This window comes from Haliaeetus leucocephalus, unplaced genomic scaffold (assembly GCF_000737465.1).
Source record: "Haliaeetus leucocephalus isolate CR32 unplaced genomic scaffold, Haliaeetus_leucocephalus-4.0 Scaffold517, whole genome shotgun sequence".
NCBI classification, from domain to species: domain Eukaryota; kingdom Metazoa; phylum Chordata; class Aves; order Accipitriformes; family Accipitridae; genus Haliaeetus; species Haliaeetus leucocephalus.
Window position 1 is genome coordinate 7708758 of NW_010972953.1, and position 20977 is coordinate 7729734.

The following is a 20977-nucleotide window of genomic DNA, read 5'->3' on the forward strand; positions in this document are numbered from 1 at the left end:
GGGAACAAGTGCATTTCCCACCCCAGAACTGCAAAGCTGAGCTCGTCATCGCAGGACAGCACGCATCTACAAACTGAACCGAGTAACACTGCACGCAAATGGCAAAGCCACTCCCTCAGAAAACAGCACTTCTGTATTGCATCGAGTGCGGGACACGCGGCTCCGCTGTATAAAAAAAAGGCAACGGAAGGCTCCACTTCCAATCAACGAAAAAAAGCACCATGAACTGTTCAGTCCAAGGCAAATCGCACGGGAGCTGTTAAAGGCAGCATCTGAAAGTAGTTCACTTTCTTTTCTGTACCTCCCCCTTGATGCAAGGAGTTGAAAGTTCCCAGCCCAAGAAGCAGCACCAGCAAACACTGGCATAGGAAGGGCTAACAGTTACGCCTCGTTTCAGGCAACAATGGGCTTTCCTGACAGTTGTGATTTTTTTTTTTTCCTTCTTTTTTTTTTTCCCCACACAACCCAAGTTAATTGCATCCCTGCAGAGTGACGTTATCACAGTTAGAGCTGATCATGTTCCAGATTAACTCTATTCCAGGAAGATTTTCCTGGTTAAAAGTTCATTGCCGGCAATGAATGCAGCAAGATCACCAGTGCCAAATGTTTTTAAATACTAGTGAAAAAAAAAAAAAACAAAGAGAACAAAATATCTCCCCCCCCCCAAAAAAAGACTGCATAAAGCTGAACAGACCCATCCTCTGCAGCGCAGCACAGCACAGCTCAAAGAACTGAGCAAGCCCCCAAAATCTAGTCTCATCCACACAATTTCACTAGTAACAAAGACTGCTGAGGGAGCAGAAAGGCTGGAGAAAGCAACTGAACTGTCAGTGTCCAAGATATAAACTCATGCCAGCGTTACCATGCATTAGGAAGGAAGTGTGTAGCTGGATTCTCCCCAACACATCAAATCCCATACCCAAATTTGCTTTTTATCTCCAAGATGGTGCTAACTGAAGAAAGTCTAGAGGTGCATGTGCTGTGATGAGCTCTCCTCCGGAAATAAGCAATCTACGCAGAAGATAAACCAAGGACAGAAGAGTTGAGGAAATAAAAGGGACATGATTTCATAACAAAAATTATAAAACCATAACTTAAGAAAGCCCAAAGCTGACAGTGTTCAAGCTATTGCTATAAGAATGCCTGGAAAATCTAATGAAGACTCTTCTCTTCAGCGAAGACACATCTGGAGAAAAGAGAGAAAAAAAAGGAGCAGGAAATTACCGACAGCGAAGAGCAACAGGCTGGAACTGCCCAGCACACTGAAGTCCAAGTCTTATGTACGTCACCCCAGACAAACGTTAACGCATGGGACCTGACAACACTCTTCCTCCCAGGACAAGAGATGTCTATTAGTTTTAGAGGGGCACTATAGCAACATTAAGACCACTGTATTACACCCCTAAGAAAGCGAGCTCCTTCTTGAAGTCAACATTTAAATAAATTGTAGGGAGTGAGCACTGTTAAGCTAGGAATTAACTTCCCAGCACTGCCCATGGCTGGTACCAAAGGAAAAGCTTCATTATGATACAGCTATTAAGAGAGAGTCAAGCTGAGACGTGTACCAGCAGGCCAGTCAGCCGGACAGGGGACACGCCACACATGCAATGTCATTTTCCCTACAATTTCTTCATTTGGGGATGGCCTCCAAGCAGTCGGGTATCGATGCAGCACCCAGACGGGTCACATTAGGGAGCACACTGGATACTGTCAGCAAGCCAAAGGTTCAAAATATCTTCAGGAGGATAAAAATTTACAGAGAGGATTCTTCAGCTTTTTAGTTTGCTACTGTGCCAGATTGGAACAACCCAACACCAAGCAATGTCAGCTATCTTCAGCACCACAAAGGCCCAGTCCCATGACCATGGATGGGGAAGTAATTCTGTGCTAGACTCAGGCTAACCCTCGTTTTCACTCTGCAGTTAACTTTGGAAGCATCTGTTATATGAAGGAAAGGGGGAGGAGGGAAGAGTTGGACATCCTTGGTCCCCTGGCATTCAGCAATGAACCCCTGCTCTCACTTGACATGAGTGTGCACAAATGCTGCTTAACTCCTCCAAAACCACCACATGAAACCAGCTAGAGCAGTGGGGAAAAAAAATGTTACATCCACGATCACCTACCGCACAAAGGGAGAACTCATTTAAAAATTAAGTCTACCTTTTTTTGCTGGTGAAGTCTGAATGCTAAGTTTTAGTGCCCGCCCCCCCAGACTGGATTATATACATCTCATTTTCGCATCCACCTAACATCTGCAGCAGCTATTACAATTCAGAGCTCAAGCGCACTGGTTTGACAGAGAAACTTGCTGTCTCAAGAGATGGGGGAGAATGGCAATTTCAAAAAAGTTCTTTAGCAAAGGTGAGAGATTGCTCCCAAAATACTAAACTTTCTAAATCCAGTAACCCCTTGCTCAGCTTTGCCTCCATTTTCAGGAATGTGTGCTGTATTTGTGCTTTGTTTCTTTATTTGAATTTAATCTCAAACTCCTACATGTATTTTTATACTTTAATATGTGTCAATTTGCTAAGGAAATACCCACCCACATCTGTTACAGAGACATGAGGCATTATGCACCCCACAGCATAGCTAGAACATGTGTGTGAGCACCAGCACTTCTCATGGTGTGCTAGTTTTCTACTGATATGAAACATTCAGAAGCCAGGAGGAAAGACTGAGCATGGAATTTTTTCCGTAAGTAAAGGAGGTTGAGGTCATTAGAAGTTACCAGGAATCAGTCATGATTTACTGATGGAAACTTCAGCTCTGTTATCTCCAAGTCAGGCGAGCTGCTGCCACTTCTGTCACTGTAGGTGTCTCTGCAGAATTCAGAAAGATTTTGTTTTATGGAGCACAAGTCCTTTATAGACCTAGATTTGCATCAGCAGTTAGTGGGGTTTGGTAGTAAGTACTGCTAAGCTGAGGTTGAAAAGCAGAGCACACAAAATTCCTAGTGTAGCTGTCCCTTTGGAAATAGGGCTGAGTCATCATCAATTTTAAGGTTTGTGCATTAAAATCATTATACATGTAATAGGTATTTTATAAAGCAAAGTTATTCTACATGAAATTCATTAAACAGGAAATAGGAGACTGGTTAACCACCCATAAGCCATTCTATTTCAGCTTCCCAGTAACAGCTGATTGCCTTTAATCCATTAAACAGCTTTTTCAGAATCACAAAATAATTCAGATCGGAAGGGACCTCAGGAAAGTTACACCACAGGGACAGCTATCAGATCAGACACAGCTGCTCAGGGCTTTATCCAGTCACATGCTGAAATTCTCCAAGGATGGAGACTGTGCAGCCTTTCTGGGCAACTTGCACCCATGCACAACTGATCTAATGGTGAAAAAGATTTTCCTTATAACCAGTCGGACCTCTTATTTCCATTTATGTCCATTGTCTCTCATCCTCCCACCATGCAATTCTGTAAAGATCCTGTTTTCATCTTCTTGATAAAATTTTTGTAGGTGTTGGCAGGCTGCTCCTAGGTGCCCCATAAAGTCTTCCCTCCTCCAGGCTGAACAAGCCCAGCTCCTTTGCCCTCTACTCACTGGGCAAGTACTCCAACCTCCTGGCCTTCTCAGTAGCCCTCCACTAACCTCTCTCCAATTTATCAATGTTTTACTTTTACTGGGCAACCCCAAACTGCACAGAATATTCTAGATGTGGTCTAACAAATGCCAAGTGAAGAGACATAATCATTTCTCTCCATCTACTGGCTGTGCTTTTACTCATACAGCCCAGGATGCTGTTCGTCCTTCCTTTGCTGCCAGCACACGCTGCTGGTTCATGTTCAGTTTGCTGTTCGCCAAGACCTCGCCAGCAGAGCTGCTGCCCAGCTGCTCAGTCCCCAGCCTGTGTGACTGCAAGGGGTTCCTAGGCGCAGGACTCTGCATTTGTCCTTGTTAAGCTTCATCAGGTTCCTGTTGGCCCACTCCTCCAGCCCAGGTCCCTTGGAATAGCGGCCTCATCCTCAAGTGTATAGTCTGTTCCCCCAAGTTCGTCGTCACATGCAAACCTCATTAAAGTGCAATGATCGAGACTTACCTGAAAACTTGATAAGAGTTACAAAAGCACAGGAATAATGGGGAGTACAGGCTGGGCTATAACTGTCACCAATATTTTTAGGTAATATGCTAACCATGAAACAGTTTGTGACCACAATCACAACGGACTCCAAAAGCAGATAAAACTAACTTAGGATGCTGCAGTACAGAGGAAACTTCAGCTCCTCTGCTGTGAGAAGTAAATTCAAACTCAAATGTGCAAAAGCAGGAAATTAAAATATCCCTCAACCCTTGGAAGCATGGAAATGAGGCACCTTCACAGAGAAACTCTCTTCAGAGCAGATCAGTCAGAGCACAACTGACAGCCATTCTCCAGACACTGACTCAGGAATTCCTGTGGTGCAGCTGCATTGCAGCTCAACCCAGAAAGGCCAATACTTTCCTTTTTGCATTGCTTTAGTTTAATACATTCAGCGCTATTTCTCTTTTGCATTTAGTTTGGGTTTTTTTGTTTAGTGCATGTTAGCACTCCAGCTACACAAGCAAATCCTCTGTGTTCTCCTCCATAAGGACGAAAATGGGTCACTACCAAAGTGACGTTTATTTGTTGCACATTGCCACAACTGCTGAGCAGAACTGCAAGGCATTAGGGAGTAGCAGAAGAAAGTAAATGCACCATTAAGTCTACCCAAAACATTAGTTGCTTTGCAAACTGAGAAAAAAGACAGCTTAAGTCAGCAGAAAAAAAAAATGAAGCTGCTACCACCAGGGCCCATTCTTTAAACCAGCAACAGGAACAAGTTTCTTAAGGACCAACCTGTACCTAGGAACATTGGGAAAACCCCATGAGGTCTCCAGTCATCTAAAAGAGCAGGCCCAGCTGCAGTTTCCCCAAACACAAGACTACAGAGTTACTCTCCCTGAAGTCAGGACCTCACTGTGGGACAGCTCTATGGCACTACAGTCAATCTTAAAATGCAAGACAAGAGGTTTCAAAGAAAGAGTGGAAAGAAGAGGTGTTGCAAATACCCCCTAGTTACCACACAGTAACTTTGTGCCAAGAGGATTCTCTGGTTTATCCTGTAGGAAGAAGCACTGCCCTGTGAAAGGTCTGACTGGTGTCTTCCTTCAACCTACCTGGGTGAGAGCCTGCAGCCCTTTTGTAGATAATGTGTGAGTCTTCCTGCAGATGCCAGGAGGAGGCCGAAGTATGGGGGAGATGGCTTAATTGGTCTAGAGAGGAATTCAGGGTGGTACTGAACACCAACGAAGAAAGGATGGTCTAAGAGAAAGAAACAGAAAATATTAATGTCAAGTCACTTAAGCCTGTGGCTGAACTGCAGTTAAAAGTGCTGATCACACTGAAGCCCTGATGATGGGGAAGAAGTGTCATTTCTTTTCTGCCTTTTGTCCCTAAATGGACAGGCACATGGGATTCTTCTTTTAGTGTCCCGCACAAAAACCTGCTCGATTACCCTCCAAACATTTTCCCTTGTAAATACCACCACCCACAAACTAACTGCTTAAAGTACCTACCTTCCAACTCAACTACTTCCATTCGCTCTCCCTCCTCATCCTGGCCTACAAACTTCAAACCTTGCTCTTCGAAACACTTCTTCAATTCTGGATTGACCTAGAAGACCAGAAGCAAGAAAACCCATGATGTCTTGTGTTTGGATTACACAGAAAAGCTCAATACCTACAACAGCAATTTTACCTCAAATCTGTGTCTATGTCTCTCTTCCAAGAAATCATGATCTCCGTATAGCTTCCCTGCACCAAAAGGAAGACATTTCTTAGAGCAAATGCTGAACAGTTCACACAATGCCAAGTTTTAACAAGTTCATATGAACAGCATCACCAGAATCTGCCACTTCTAGAAGGGACCAAATTCATTGATCTCCATTTCACTACCAGAACAAAATCTGTAAACACCCACCATTCAAGGATGCTTTAACACTCCCAGGTCTCACTTCCCAATGCCCACCACACATGCACATCATTCCTAGGAAACACTTCCAAAAGAGGTAAGAAATGCCTTACTCATGACTGAATTCTTGGTTTGGAAGAGCGTCCGTCTCTTGCCAAGCCTCATGGTCCCACCCATTTGCCCGGGATTATGTTCTGGCATGTCTATGACCTGCAAAAAGCATTCAGAGAGGAAGGTGAGACTGAGGGAGGGATAACAGTCCCAGGCACACTCTGAAACATTAATGAGGGGGAAAAAAACAACATCCGTACAGAAAACAGGCAAACTAACCCAAGCAACATTGTCTTGACAAGGTAGACCAACAGAACTAGATTAGTTAGCTGAGTTATCCTAGTAAAGGCTGTGCAGAACATACAGAAGGTTTGCAGCTTTTCAGGAACCTTTAGCATAGGAAATGGTCTCAGTCAAAGCCTACACAGATCACATGCACTAATAAATACTGTGCTATTTACTGAACCAAATGTTAAAAAAAAAAAAAACAAATTTACAGAAACAAAACCCCCAAATCAGAATCCCTTATACTTTGAAAACTTCTTCCTTTTCAGTAGTATTTTAAATTATAGCAGAAGCAAATCATTATGGTGGACCCTGGACAAGGCACGTAGAGCCTGCAGTCTTAGAAAGGCAGGTTCAGAAATCTGTCCACAAATGTTCCAAGGAATTTATGTCTGTCTATGTTAATTTCTGAGATCATAATTAAACAGTTATGCAGTGGAATCTGGATATCACCAAATCTTTAACATTTACCTGTGAAATCAGTTAGCTTTCAAACTGCCCTTTAAGAACCTTTTACCTCCTAGAAAACACCTTGTTTTATGAAAAAGTGCAATTAAAAACAAAAATAAAATAAAAAAAATCAGTGTTTCACCTATAATAAGCACTGCGATCTTCTATGAAGCAGCAACTGCCATACAGTTAACTAGGCAAAGACATTTTTTCAGATTAGTAAATGACAGAAGACAGACTTAAAAGCCATAAGAAATAATAATCCAAGCTCTTAACTGTACCAACAGGTATGTGCAGAGAAGTCTAGCACAGAAAGGGTATTACAAGCAAGTCATCATAAACTCACCACTGGATGAGCAGTTCTGGGGTCAAATTCTGTCGAGTTAGCATCTGCAATGTAATGTTCATCAATTAGAAACACGAAGTCCCTCACACTGTGACATGCATGTACAGGACCTCCCCCATGTACAGCTGTGGCTCATCCCCACGCTTCTGGCAAGTGGCAACCTTAACTGTGCTGAGCCATTCACCTGCACAGAGCCGCCAGCTCAGCTCCAGAAAACAGAAACAGACTCTGTCAGCACTGTTTGACATGAATTTCTGAGACTGCCTGGAGGTTACAATCTTAGGGCAACCAGTTTAGTGCTATCAGTGATGAAAGCAAGGGTCATTCAGGAAAAGCACATATTGAACAGCTTAGAATATTTTAAATAAAGCCAGGGAGCAAGAAGGGAGCAGAAGTACTCTGAGAAACACATTTTCCCCTATCTTCACTACTAGTGAGACTCAGAATCAGGCTGAGAAACTAAATTTAGCACTCTGTAAAGGGAGTTTTGACAAGAGGGACTTCGTCAATCCAAGCAGTGGAGCCCAGAAAGCAATTCAACTTGGTGCAGTAGGTGCAACTGCCTGGTCAGCTGAATTGCTTTTTGGTCTTCATTCCCACTGGCTACAATGGGAATTTAGGATGTCCAGCATACACAAGCACAACTCCACTGAGGTGTTTTATTCAGGAGCTGAACCTCACTCTAAGCAACAGAAAGTTTTCTGTCATAAGCATGCCTTACTCCATTGATTTTTATCTGAACAGGATACGGAAACTGTTCTTTTTCCTTTGAATTAGCAAAGGAGATGGGGAATTTTACAGGCCTATAAAAAAATTTTAAATCTACCTAGCAATGAAAAATTAAAAGTTACAGGTATTAAAAAAATTACAGGTATTACTCAAGCAATCAAAGAAATGACGAAAACCCAGGAAGGCTTTTATGCAATTACCTTGCCAACCAAGAACACTGCGTGCAAATTCCACAACTGCTAACTGCATTCCCAAACAAACTCCTGCAGAAGGCAAGGCAGAACACAGATCAAGTCAAGACAAGGACCGCTGAGCCCATATTGCAAAGCACACACACCTTCACAGAGCAGACGTGAGTCAGAGGAAAACGTGGATGAGAGACCTTTGACTTGGATTTAGGGGTCTGCTCACTCTGTACCAAGTAGCTCTGACAAGTTTTACTCCACTGCTCCCTTCCCTATCCACTGCTCACACATTTCCAGTCTCTCATTTTGTTTAAATGCAGTCACATACTTCTTTGTGCCAAGATCACCACAGCCTCCTTTGAAACTTCCTTGGAGACTCCTACCCCCTCGTTATAGAGATTCCTTGTCATCACATCCCAGCCAACTCCAAGCACTTCAGAGCTAACTACAGATGATGGCTGTATTACCCGGTTGGCCTTCCTCCGCCAATTATCTTCAGAATTGTACATTCTAGATACTAATGAAAATCAGTAAAGCTCTTGCTGCAGACCAGTTAGGCTGTTATTCAATGTCCTTCTTCTTATGGATGAAACATGTTTCTCACCTAAGAAGGGTTTTTTCTGTTTTCTTGCCCAGGAAATAGCTTGAATTTTGCCTTCTGTCCCTCGAACACCAAATCCACCAGGAACCAGAACTCCGCTGTATGAGGATGAAAAGATTCTATTCACATGGGGCTCACCAGCGTAGTTCCCCCCAACCACATACCACCCCTCTCCTGTAAAATCTTGGACTTGCAATACCTTGCTCCTGAAAAGGGCTTTAAAGTGCCCTGTGTGGCAAAGCCTGTCTGCAGCACGGTTTCCATATGACTTCACATGAGCCATCATATAAAATGTCACAGAATTTTCAGGGAAACATTTTAGAAATGCAAATTTTACCTTTCCAAGAAATCTCAAATACAATGCAGGTTACAATACTGGAATGGTTCATGTTGCACGACTCGCATGCTCTGCGCCAAACATGTTTGCAAACATATCATCCAGTCAGGCTCATGCTGCGGAAGCTGCTGGCTGCAGTATCAAGTTGTCTTAACCACAGGCACAAGGACACCAGATTCTGCAGGAGGTTCTTTGTTCTCCTGGTAGCACCCAAAGCCCTACTTGTTCTTGTTTTCTGGGCTAACTCGTAGCATTCTTCTGCATCCTAACACTTTGTCCGTTCTCACACTTTCTTCCTAAAGAACTTTATACCACATTTACATCTTCTGTCCTCTCTCTCTGGCTTTAATAGCCTTTGCCAGCACCTATCCTTTCCCCTCATTTCCTTTCACCCTGTTTCCCCACTAAACCTGTGCACATCCTCATCTGCATGATCATCTCCCCTATGCTGCCTTTCACAAACTCCCTCACTTATTTAACAATTTTCCATTTTACATCTTATCCTAAATTTCACTGAGAGGTATTTGGTGCAATGTCAGAGTGTGCCGGTACAGTGCCTAAGAAAATAATCTCCAGTGAGGCTCTTAATTCCAAAACTGTCAATAGCAGCAAGTTTATTAGACATGCTCCAAAGAAATAGCAAGTATTGGTCTTACTCAGCACCACACAGCTTCTGCCAAGCTTCATGGTATCGGACAGGTTCTTCCTGCAGAGTATCTGGCTCCAAGTCAGCAGAGTCAATATACTGGGAAGAAATCCAAAAAAGGATGATGAAATACTGCCACAAGAGCATACAGGGTCTCCTTAATTCTCATTAAATTAAGATGTCATCATTCTTCCTGCATAGCTCTAGAATTGTTTCCTACTGGATACTTGCTTATGTTTTTTCTGGGCTGATTTCCTGTCTGCTAGTCAGCAAAACTGCTTTCCCCCACCATCCTACTACTGATGCACAAAGAGACACCATGTTTTTTCTGTCTTCCCCTCTCTGCAGCTCTACTGTGACATACATGAAGTCCATGAGACCTAGACTCATTAAATGTGAAGCCTTAATGGAGCACAGCAAGATGGGAATGCACAGCTATGCAGGCAGAAACAACCACACAGCAGGAAAAAATTGAATCACTACCTCTTCAAATATACATCATTTAATCTTCAAGAGGGACTGAAGAACAAAATAGGATATGGTGAAACACAGGCTGTTGTAATTAAAGGATGTTATGACCAATGCTCCATATATATGGAAAAAACCTGCAAATTTTCCAGTTTCTCATCTCCAGCATTCCAGTATCTCTGAACTTCTGAATGTTCTGGCAGTCTGCTAACCCTTTTGAACAACCATTTTTGTTCTTTGGGGTTTTTTTAAGGTTGGAATACTGCTAAACAGTTCTTTTAACCCAACATAAGATCTCCATGCATGGGGCTCACAGAACCCATTCCCCTTCTGAACTATACAAATACAGCTGTGTCAGGAAGTACCCATGGAAGCATGAGCAGGGTTTACCCTTCACCAGTCTTACTTGTTTTTCTTCTTTTCTCCTCTACTGATTTTGTAAGTTGAAAAGTAACCCAAACATAGAACAGTGCTGTTATAAAGCAAGCACCTATTGCCATGACTCTCTGGCATCATGAAATGGCTGGACAGTTAAAAAAGTATATTTAAATGAAAGTAAAATTTCTGACAACAGATACATATTCCACCTCTTCAGAGCATATAGCTACAACCAATACCCTTAGAAGCACCTGTGCAGCCAAACCAGCATGAGGCAGAAGCATCATAAAACCTGTGAGTACCACAAGGCTAACAGCAACAACCCTAAAAAAAGGATCACTTTCAACAACTGTCAGAGAAATTAAAGCAAACAGTGCCCTCCTCAAATACATCTACCACTCTATCACAGTTCAGGACGCAACACTGAGCACTGAAGAGTTCCCATCAGTTATATGGACACATTGTATATCTTACAGGATGAAAGGCTGGTTTCCTTTGAAGCCTTTTTATGCCTGGCAACAGATGTTTTCATGCTGTAATCCAAGGACAATTTTAAAGTTCACTGGCTGAATCAACTCCCCCTTACTGTCTATGGGTTTGTGAAAAACTTAATTAAGATGGGTAGCACTGTATATGGAAGGAGTATGGAGGAGAAATTTTAACACACACACACACACCCCTACCTTAATGTCAAGTTTGTGGTTGATAGCCAGTGCAGAATGCTCCAGTGCTTTAATGACTGATGCGTAGGAATCTGAAAACTTGGTGTATTTGCCAACAAGCGCAATGGAACATGTTTCAAGGAGACGGTCATACCTACATAAAATCAAAACACAACGGTTATTTCACAGGAAAATGGGGGCAAGAATTACATTCTATTCAGCTTTTCAAGTAACATCAACAGTCGGGCTCTTGAAAGTCCATCCAACTAGAAAGATGATGACTTTGGAAGAGATGACCTTTTATAGTAATTATGACTTAAAAACATCAAAGCAAGATTAAAAGAAAGAAGAAAAAAAAAGTGACAAACAGTTGCAGAAAGTCATGTATACATTAACTCATCTCTCATTATGCTGAAAAGCCATTTTGTGTAGAACCAAACTGTCTTTTCAGGAAGCTGTATTAGATTCAAAGTCTGCAGTAAACTATTAGAAGAGAGGATCAAGGCACAACTCTGCATATGTTTATACTGTACAGCATCTTCCCACGCTGCTTCTGACTGAGTTCACTTCAACAGCTAGAAAAGACTTTTGTCGTGGTTTAACCCCAGCCAGCAACTAAGCACAACACAGCCGCTCACTTACTCCCCCCACAGTGGGATGGGGGAGAGAATCAGAAGGATAAAAGTGAGAAAACCCATGGGTTGAGATAAAGACAGTTTAATTGGTAAAGCAAAAGCCACACACCCAAGCAAAGCAAAACAAGGAATTCATTCACCTGCCCATCTGCAGGCAGGTATTCAGCCATCTCCAGGAAAGCAGGGCTCCATCACGCATAACAGTTACTTGGGAAGACAAACACCATCACTCCAAATGTCCCCCCCCCCCCTTCCTTCTTCTTCCCCCAGCTTTATATACTGAGCATGATGTCATATGCTATGGAATATCCCTTGGGTCAGTTGGGGTCAGCTGTCCCGGCTGTGTCCCTCCTGACTTCTTGTGCCCTCCCAGCCTACTTGCTGGTGGGGTGGGGTAAGAAGCAGAAAAGGCCTTCACTCTGTGTAAGCACTGCTCAGCAGTAATGAAAGTATCTCTCTATATAATCAACACTGTTTTCAGCACAAATCCAAAACATAGCCCCGCACTAGCTACTATGAAGAAAATTAACTCTATCCCAGCCAAAACCAGCACAGACTTCTAGAGTCCTAAGGCTGTACTGCCTACACTTTCAATCCTCAGCACCTGGCAGCACGGGATTTACACAGCATTCTTGGCTACAGCTAAGACATTGTTGAAGTTTATTTCAGAATTGCTAAGTACCTTCAACCAAGATGGTTACGGAGGGCTTTCCCCATCCAAAGAAAATGTTATTGACAGTGGTGGCTTGTGTCCGGCATATAAAGGAAAATACCTAGATCTTGAAAATTAATTTCGTATAAGGATGTCGTGGTTTAACCCCAACCAGCAGCTAAGCACCACACAGCCGCTCACTCACTTCCCCCCCACCCAGTGGGATAGGGGAGAGAATCGGAAAAAAAACCTAAAACTCGAGGGTTGAGATAAGAAGAGTTTAATAGAACAGAAAGGAAGAAAATAATAATTATAATATTAACAATAATAAAAGACTTGGAATATACAAAACAAGTGATGCACAATGCAATTGCTCACCACTCGCTGACAGATGCCCAGTTAGCTCCTGAGCAGTAATCCACACCTCCCCAGGGCCAATTTCCCCCAGTCTGGGTCAGCTGCCGTGGCTGTGTCCCCTCCCAGCTTCTTGTGCCCCTCCAGCCTTCTTGCTGGCTGGGCATGAAAAGCTGAAAAATCCTTGACTTTAGACTAAGCATTACTTAGAAACAACTGAAAACATCAGTGTTATCAACATTCTTCTCATACTGAATCCAAAACTAACACTATACCAGCTACTAGAAAGTTAACTCTATCCCAGCCAAAACCAGGACAAAGGACAAACATACTTACGGCTTCAGAAAGGGCCAGAATGCTGACTGAGAAGACTCAATTCACTATTTCCCCATGAACATGGAGTCTATTCCCCCCAAAAAAAAAAAAAAAAAAAAAAATCACTGTGTCCTAGGAGTCTCAGAACAGTTACCAAACAGTCGTTTCACTTGCTTGAAAGCATACTCAAAAGGTATGTTTTTATCGACACTCCTGATGACTCCTACATATACCTACAAAAGGATTTCAACACTTTGTAATGTCACTGGGGTTTTCTGTATAAAAAGGGAGGGCAGAGCTGTCCACGTTTTAATTACTTCAAACTGATTTTGACATAGACAGTAAACTACCAACACAAGATATGGAACTCAGTAACATTATCTTACAGGATTTTGTGAAGAAAGGCTGAGAGAGTTGGGGTTGTTGAGCCCTGGAGAAGAGAAGGCTCCGGGGAGACCTTCTTGAGGCCTTTCAATACTTAAAGGGGGCTTATAAGAAAGATGGAGACAGACTTTTTAGTAGGGCCTGTAGCGATAGGACAAGGGGTAATGGTTTTAAACTAAAAAAGAGTAGATTTAGACTAGATATAAGGAAGAGATCTTTCACAATGAGGGTGGTGAAACACTGGCACAGGTTGCCCAGAGAGGTGGTCGATGCCCCATCCCTGGAAACATTCAAGGGCAGGTTGGACAGGGCTCTGAGCAACCTGATCTAGTTGAAGATGTCCCTCCTCATGGCAGGGGGGTTGGACTAGATGACTGTTAAAGGTCCCTTCCAAACCAAACCATTCTGTGATTCTATGATTCTCATTTTGAAGAATTTTTTTTTTCAAACAGTTAAACATCTAGGAAGAAAATACATTGGCGGGGGGGGGGGGGGGGGGGGGGGGGTGGAAATTTGAGCACGTAAGAACACTTGAGGAACATGAAGTAACACTCATCACCTAATAACCAACGACCAAGAAGAGAAACTAATCTGGACCCTTAACTCAAACTACGCCCAGTGGTGCAGCTCACCTGTCAGCCATTTCCTTCCACTTCATGAGCATCCTCCTGGGCTGCCTCTCAATGGGAAGGTCAAGCCTGTGTCTGAAGTAGTCAACAACTCCCTGCTCCTCTAACAACAGAGGAACCCGATAGATAGAAGAGACATCATGAACACAGATGACCTGTTCATACAAAATGAATGTCATTAAAACAGATCTAAGTGCCTGGGCAATTATTTGAAGACAGATATTCAGAGAGCTTCTGTCTCTAGCAGACAATCATATGACCACCTAAACTTCCAGGAAATAGTATCTGTTGAACAACATATGAATAGCTTACTACTAGTTTCCACATGCTTGAAAAGGTCACCCTTCAACACTTCCCAGGTATCACTGCTCACTGGAACTCCTTGGGAAGGGCTGTAACATGATAACCTAGCAGTAAGAAGGTCAGCTGCTATGCAAGTTATGTGAGCACACAGCAAAGTTCAAAGAACACTTCAAAGAGACTTCTCCTATGATACAGCCTTCCTGGCAATCTTAATTGAAACTACAGCTAAACCGCTCACAGGCCCAGCTTCCCCGTTTCCCACCATTGTTGCTCTTAACCAGGGCTCCCAGTTTAATTAAAACCCAGGGAAATCTGCGATCTAAATATAGCAATAAATTTTACAGGGTGTCCTTCATCAAACTTCAGATTAAACAACTATGAGCAAAGAATTCTTAGGTCAATGAGGAATATCCACATCAACAGTTCTAGTTCACTGAAATGGGCTTCCTCAGAAAAGGAAAGATGGCTCTGGACAACTGTCACTTATCTGTCAAGAATGAGACTGTACTTTAAGGATCAAAAATATACTGGCACAACTATTTTTAAATCATCATTTCTCCAGACTCAAATTGAAAGCAGAGTTCAACACTGCACCAGTAAACCCCTTAGGCTGCAAATTTTCCTCCTTTATAGTCAATAGCACTTACTTCTCAATTCAACTACAATTGCAGTCAGAGAAACAACCATGTAAAATTGCACTAAACTTCCCGGAAAGGGACCGACAAGAGCCAACTTACTTTCAACTCCTGGCCAACAAGAGGTAGGTATCATACTGCTAACACATCAATATTATTGCCAGCTAATTCTGAATGTAATACTTGAAACTGCAAGACTCAGTTTGATCTTGCTGTACAGAAAATTAATAAAAATTACTTGACAGAGACTGGAATTGCAAAGTGATACTCAGTCTTTCACAAAAAGACGAAATTTTTCAAGCTCCAGCTGGACTGGAAGATGCTAATATTTAACCTACAGACCATTTGATTATTTTCCAAGGTCTACCTCAGACTATGCTATGCAGAGTAGTCTCAGTATAAAAAGAATCATGCTAACATGGAATTTTTGCATTTCATGCAACATTCAAGTGAAGCAATGCTTCTCTCAAATACCATTTCAACTTTTCTGTGCAATCTCTCCCCACGAAATCTCAAGCGGAAGAATAATACCATGAAAAGAGCAGTGTACAAAATACATTCGTGTATCCTCTAAACCTAATTTGGGGCAAATACTCTTTGGCATCTCAATACTGGAAAATCTCATTCTTCTGTATTCACAGAAGGAATGTGGAAGGATAACTAAGGTCAAAACCAGCTATTCAGAAAATACCTTGGATTCCATAGAATTCTGTAAGCCTATGCTAACTACCTTGGAAGAAAACTTGGGTGCTGGCATAAAAAGGACTATTTTTACAGCCGTTACATGTGTAAGGAACATAGGTAAGACAAAGCAGCAAATGAATTATGCAGCTAACAAAAGACGCAGCTAGAACACAAAAACACTACACTCGGATAAAACTCCACTCAGCATTTGACAAACAGCTAGAATATTTATTGCAAAGAAGTGCAGACAGCAATCTTTACCTGTTCTGGTTCAACATGACAGAACATGGAAATCTTTTCTTTTACTGAGGTATCCAATGGAGTGGAGCACCTGCAAACAATCTAACAAAACAGCAACATCAAGGTTGTGAAGCAAAACGGAAGTACTCAGACACTCATATAATAAACCTCTAAAAAGCTGCCCTTCTGCAGTCTCCACGGCTTGGGAAAAAAACCCAACTCAGTTACTCTTACTTGTTTACTACCAATACACAAGAGCTCTCAACCTAAGCATTATTTAGTCTAGGATGTTGTTGCAATATGCCAGTACTGCATTTTTAAATTCAAAGCCATGCAGCAAACCTTACCAGATCTGGTGAGAGACCAAGACCTCTGAGTTCACGAACACTGTTTTGGGTGGGTTTAGTCTTCTGCTCGCCTGTAGAGCTTGGCTGGTCAGAGAAGAGCAGAAATTAGCATATCAAATTGTGATGATATGTAGCAGTGATTTGTCAGGCTAATTGGGACTCTCCACCCCAATCCATCTTGTAAAAACTTTGACCCAGTTCTTAGACAATTCACATGAAGTTTAAATACCCCTGTACAGTATCATTTTAATCTCCAAGACTGAAAGCAACTGGCAGAAAGCAGAGTTCAAGTTTGTACAGTGAGTAGGTATGCGTTATAGTAGGGACGGAGAGAGCAGAGAACCTAAGGATTTTATCTACTGCTCCCTCCAAATACCTAGTATTTCATATTTCTAATTTTTTCTCTGTAAATCACCTAGCCTGGACAGAAGGGGAAAGGAAGAGAGAGAGAGAGGAGAAGAGAACGAAGATTGATCTGCGCTCCAGTAACTATCAAGCTGCTCTGTTAAATCCAGTTTCAAGACGAGGAACACTCTCTGCTGTTGTTAACATAACCATGGAAGACTTTTTTCAGCAGTGACTCCTGCAGTAGAGATTTTTTTTGTTTGGTTAATACCATAAATTGTCTCCAAAACCAGAGCAGATAATACAGATGAGGTTATATCATGCATTATATGGCATAAAACACCTTCACATGCTTTTGATATTAACTGGAGTTCACCCCATCTACTTGGCACATAAGGATATTTTGTTTTTCTTTGTGATTCCTAATTAACTGATTCTTATCATAGCACTGCTTCATAATACATTTTCTTAGTTGAATCTCTGAACCAAGGGCAACTGCCACTCAAGATTGTTATGGCTTACATAGCATCAGATGTGAGAGTCTATGAAATTACTGTTAAAGATCAAAACACACACTAAAAATATTGACGCAGGGCGGGGGGGGGGGGCAAACCAGATTATGTTTCAAAACACAGTATCATATTTTGAAATTACAAAAGTAACCTGACCTATTTCATGAACTACAGCTAATGTAAATCTGCATGGGGAAAAAAGGAAAAAAAAAAAAAAAGCACAGAGCAACAAATATTAAAGAACTCCAGGAAAGCTTGGAATATGATCTTATTAATAAGTCTAAATGGCTGTGAAGTCTGGCTATTTCACTGACTTTTATATTAGCTTTGCAGAAATGAAAGGCTATGCAAATAAAAGCAAACTGGAAGTTTTCAGCCCTAGAAAGCAAATTTACCTGCAAAAGCTAGGAGATAATTCCATAGAGAAAAACAGCAGTTAAAGATGCAAAATTGCATTTGCTGCAACTCCCAACTATTTATTACACATTTACACACTTTGAAAAGTTTCTGTTCGCTTCTTGCGAACCTTTCTAAATACATAACCATATATTCTCTGCATGTCTTCCAGAAGTTTCTATATATAGAAATACAAATATAACAGTGCCTATAGGTATAGCATTTCAGAAGCACATATTTAGGAAGCAAGTGTCGGATTCGGGAAGCCTCTGACCACCAAAACATTTTGGGTCCTTACCTGGGGAACTAGACTGACATGAATGTTACAAAAATTCTCTCTTTTGGCTTTGAACTGGAACTGGCGGAAAGCTTCAATAAAAGGCATGCTTTCAATATCGCCTACTGTCCCACCAAGCTAAAAAAGACAAAAGACATTTAGAATTAAAGTTAGTACCAAAACATCACCTACTGAATTTGTACACTAAAGCATACTAAAACATACATAAAAGAACACTAAAACATCTCCCCACCACCTCCCTCTGATTCCCTAAAGGAGCATCAACACCCATTATGAAAAGCACCAGGATTCACCAGTTGTATGTACTACTTCTACAGCCTCCAATCTACCCCAACTATTATTTTACCTTCATGATTTCCCCCAAAATCAAAAAAGCCACAAGAAAAACAGCTTCTCATATGGGCAGCACCTCTCCAGGGACATTAGCTTTACCTCTATTCTCTCTTCAGGGAAAAGATTTAGATGTTAAAATTATCATTTATGAACATTAGGTGGAACCGAGAAGCAAAATTTCTGTTAAGTTTTAATAACGATATAGAGTAGTTTTGGACACAGGCAGGAACAGAGACTAGGCATTCGTTGGAGCACTGACAGCCTCCTGTGTGTTGTCAGATAGTGCCTCCTAGGTACTTCAGAATCCAGGCTTGTAAATCCTGGAACAGAAATTGGCACTCAAGCTGCAGGGATAGTCCTATGTCACCATGACCCGGGCACTCTGACAAGCTCCCTCTCTCCTCTATTAGCATACCCCACCAGCCAACTCAGCAGTCTCAGAGCCTTTACCCTACTCTGTCTCCTCTGGCAGCAGGATGTCCCATACGATGCACAGGAAACTGCATTTGGTTTGTCACCACTAACTTGTGCCATTCCCTTTTCTAGGTCTATGCTTGAACTAGTCACTGCAAGGCTTCCTTTACTGCTAAGGAGGTTAGACAACTGTTTCCAGGGGATTTACCTACCCTCCCTCTATCCACCAAGGGAGAAATGGGCACAGCGTGATTAACTCATCAACTTTGGCATATAAAGTTATAAGAGCTAAAATTAATTCTACAGACTAATTCACATTACACTAGAGAGCAAAGCATCTCAAAAATATAACTGTCCAAGACCTCAGTCCTTCTACATGCAGATTCAGACACAGAGCATTCAAAAGATTAGACTGAATAAGCGATGCTAACAAGGGGGATTTTTAACCAACTCAATAACATGCAAAGTTGAACACTACTGTAAAAAAATTTTACTAAGCCAAATATAGTTCAGTTTACTCCATACAAGAAGCAAAACTGTAGGTTTTGGTTTTTTTAAGAGCTACAAACCTCAATCACACAAACTTGGGGTTCAATGCCATCTTCATCTACAGGAATTCGTGCCTGCCTCATTACCCATTCTTGTATAGCATCTGTGATGTGAGGAACAACTGAAAAAGAAAACCAGGCAAGGGTTAAAGCCACAACCCATGCACTTTTTTCCCTCTAACTAATTACAGAGCAAATTATTGAAAATAACTAGCCAGTGCTTCCCATATCACTTCAGCACTGATTTGTGACTTTAAAGAAGTATTTATTTTTGAAGTGATTATTCTTGGCTGTGATTTTCAAGAGAAGCGTCTTGGCAGGAAATGTAATCCTGCCTCAATTTAAACACATGTAAGCAATGTTTCCTTTAAGCTGCAAGATTCAAGTACAAACAGTCCTTTGCTCTAAGCAGAGCGAGTTACTCTGTTTTAAACTGTCTGTAAAAGTCCTTATCCAAACCAGCTGTGGAGGATGCTCAGAAAGGGAAGGGACTGATCTGATCCTCAAAGAGCCTCTGGGTTTTCTAATAATGTGACAGCTATCAAAAGCAATAACCATTTTAACCAGCTAACAAATAATCCACAGGTATATTAGTCTGAAGTCTGTTTGCATTTACTATTGGCTACATTAGACAGTCAGACCCAAGTCCAGCATACAGTCCAAACAATAGGCCATATATTGCTGTGCACTGCAAAGTTTTGAGAGGCTTACAGGTAACCTGATTCAGTGTGGCACGCACCACTACACCTGCACTGGTGCGTCTTCTACTTCCCCCCTTTAAAAAAAAAAAAAAAAAAAAATCACAAGGACAGCATCTAACAAATGCAGAAGCATCCAACCAGGACAGAAATACAGAACATATTACTAAGCATCAGAAGTGAAGCTTCACGTCACCTTGGACAGTTTTGCCAAGATAGTCTCCCTTCCTCTCCTTGTTGATGACATATTGGTAGATCTTCCCAGTAGTCAGATTGTTGTCTTTGGTGAGTCGAATATCGAGGAAGCGCTCATAGTTACCAAGGTCTAGGTCCACTTCCCCTCCATCATCTAGCACAAACACCTCCCCTGTAGCACACAGAAAAAGGCACAAGCGCACATGTCAAGGTGAAATGGTCCACATAAGCAATTTGGTGGTATTGCCTGTGACAGCTGAATGAATTCAATGTAAGGAAACACCTTCTTTGATTGCTGCAGCAAGTTCAGGAGTGGCTAACAAAACTAAAAGCCTTATATAACAAAGAGGACTGAATCCCTTGACCAGGAAGCAATGATAAAAGACCAGAGAGCTCATCCCTGCTGTTTGCTAGTGGCACGATCAGCCCGACCAGTCAGTCCGGAGCTGCTGACAGGCTCAGCCTGCAGGTCCGACACACAGGACCAGATGCAACCTCTTCCACCATGCAAAGGAGATGGTTCCTTCCAGGCAAAGCCAGCCCCAGGACCCACCTGGAAGACCCCGGTGCCCCGCTCAGGGCCGGCTGCCTGCTGACAGCTCGGCCCCGGCCCCGCGAGGCCACTCACCGTGCTCGTATGGGGAGAAGGTGCCAGCGTCAATGTTGATGTAGGGGTCGATCTTGATGGAGGTGACATGCAGCCCGCAGGACTTGAGAATGGTGCCGATGCTGCTGGCGATGATCCCCTTGCCGATGCCCGAGATCACCCCACCCGTGACCAGGATGTACTTCATCTGCCTCGCTGCCCGACACCGACACCGCCTCAGCGATGGCTCTCCCCGGGGCAGGCGGGGACAGACCCGCTGCCTGGAGGAGCCCCGGGCCCCCGCCATTCCTGACAGCCACCAAACCTCCATTCCCCCCTGTCAGCGACCAGCCCCCGCCATTCCCTCCCTGTCAGCGACCCCCCGAGTTCCCCCA

At 42.5% G+C, this 20977-nt stretch overlaps 1 protein-coding gene across 2 annotated transcripts; it reads right to left on the reverse strand.

Moving 5' to 3' along the window:
* Window positions 1-699: 699 nt before the first annotated feature.
* On the reverse strand, window positions 700-20873 carry CTPS1 (CTP synthase 1). 2 transcript variants are annotated; one of them, XM_010576257.1, is made up of 18 exons: window positions 20625-20873; window positions 19998-20168; window positions 19125-19225; window positions 17809-17925; window positions 16258-16341; window positions 15932-16012; window positions 14052-14203; window positions 11101-11233; window positions 9582-9670; window positions 8592-8686; window positions 8003-8065; window positions 7074-7117; window positions 6055-6151; window positions 5729-5784; window positions 5548-5644; window positions 5149-5293; window positions 2729-2819; window positions 700-1186 (listed from the first exon to the last, which is right to left on the reverse strand). In XM_010576257.1, exons 1-17 carry the CDS (start codon window positions 20788-20790, stop codon window positions 2735-2737), a joined length of 1776 nt encoding a protein of 591 aa, XP_010574559.1. In that variant the 5' UTR covers window positions 20791-20873; the 3' UTR covers window positions 700-1186; window positions 2729-2734. The 2 variants fall into 2 exon arrangements, with proteins under 2 accessions (XP_010574559.1, XP_010574560.1); XM_010576258.1 differs by lacking the exons at window positions 700-1186; window positions 2729-2819; window positions 5729-5784 and having other exon boundaries at window positions 5207-5293.
* Between the last annotated feature and the right edge of the window lie 104 nt (window positions 20874-20977).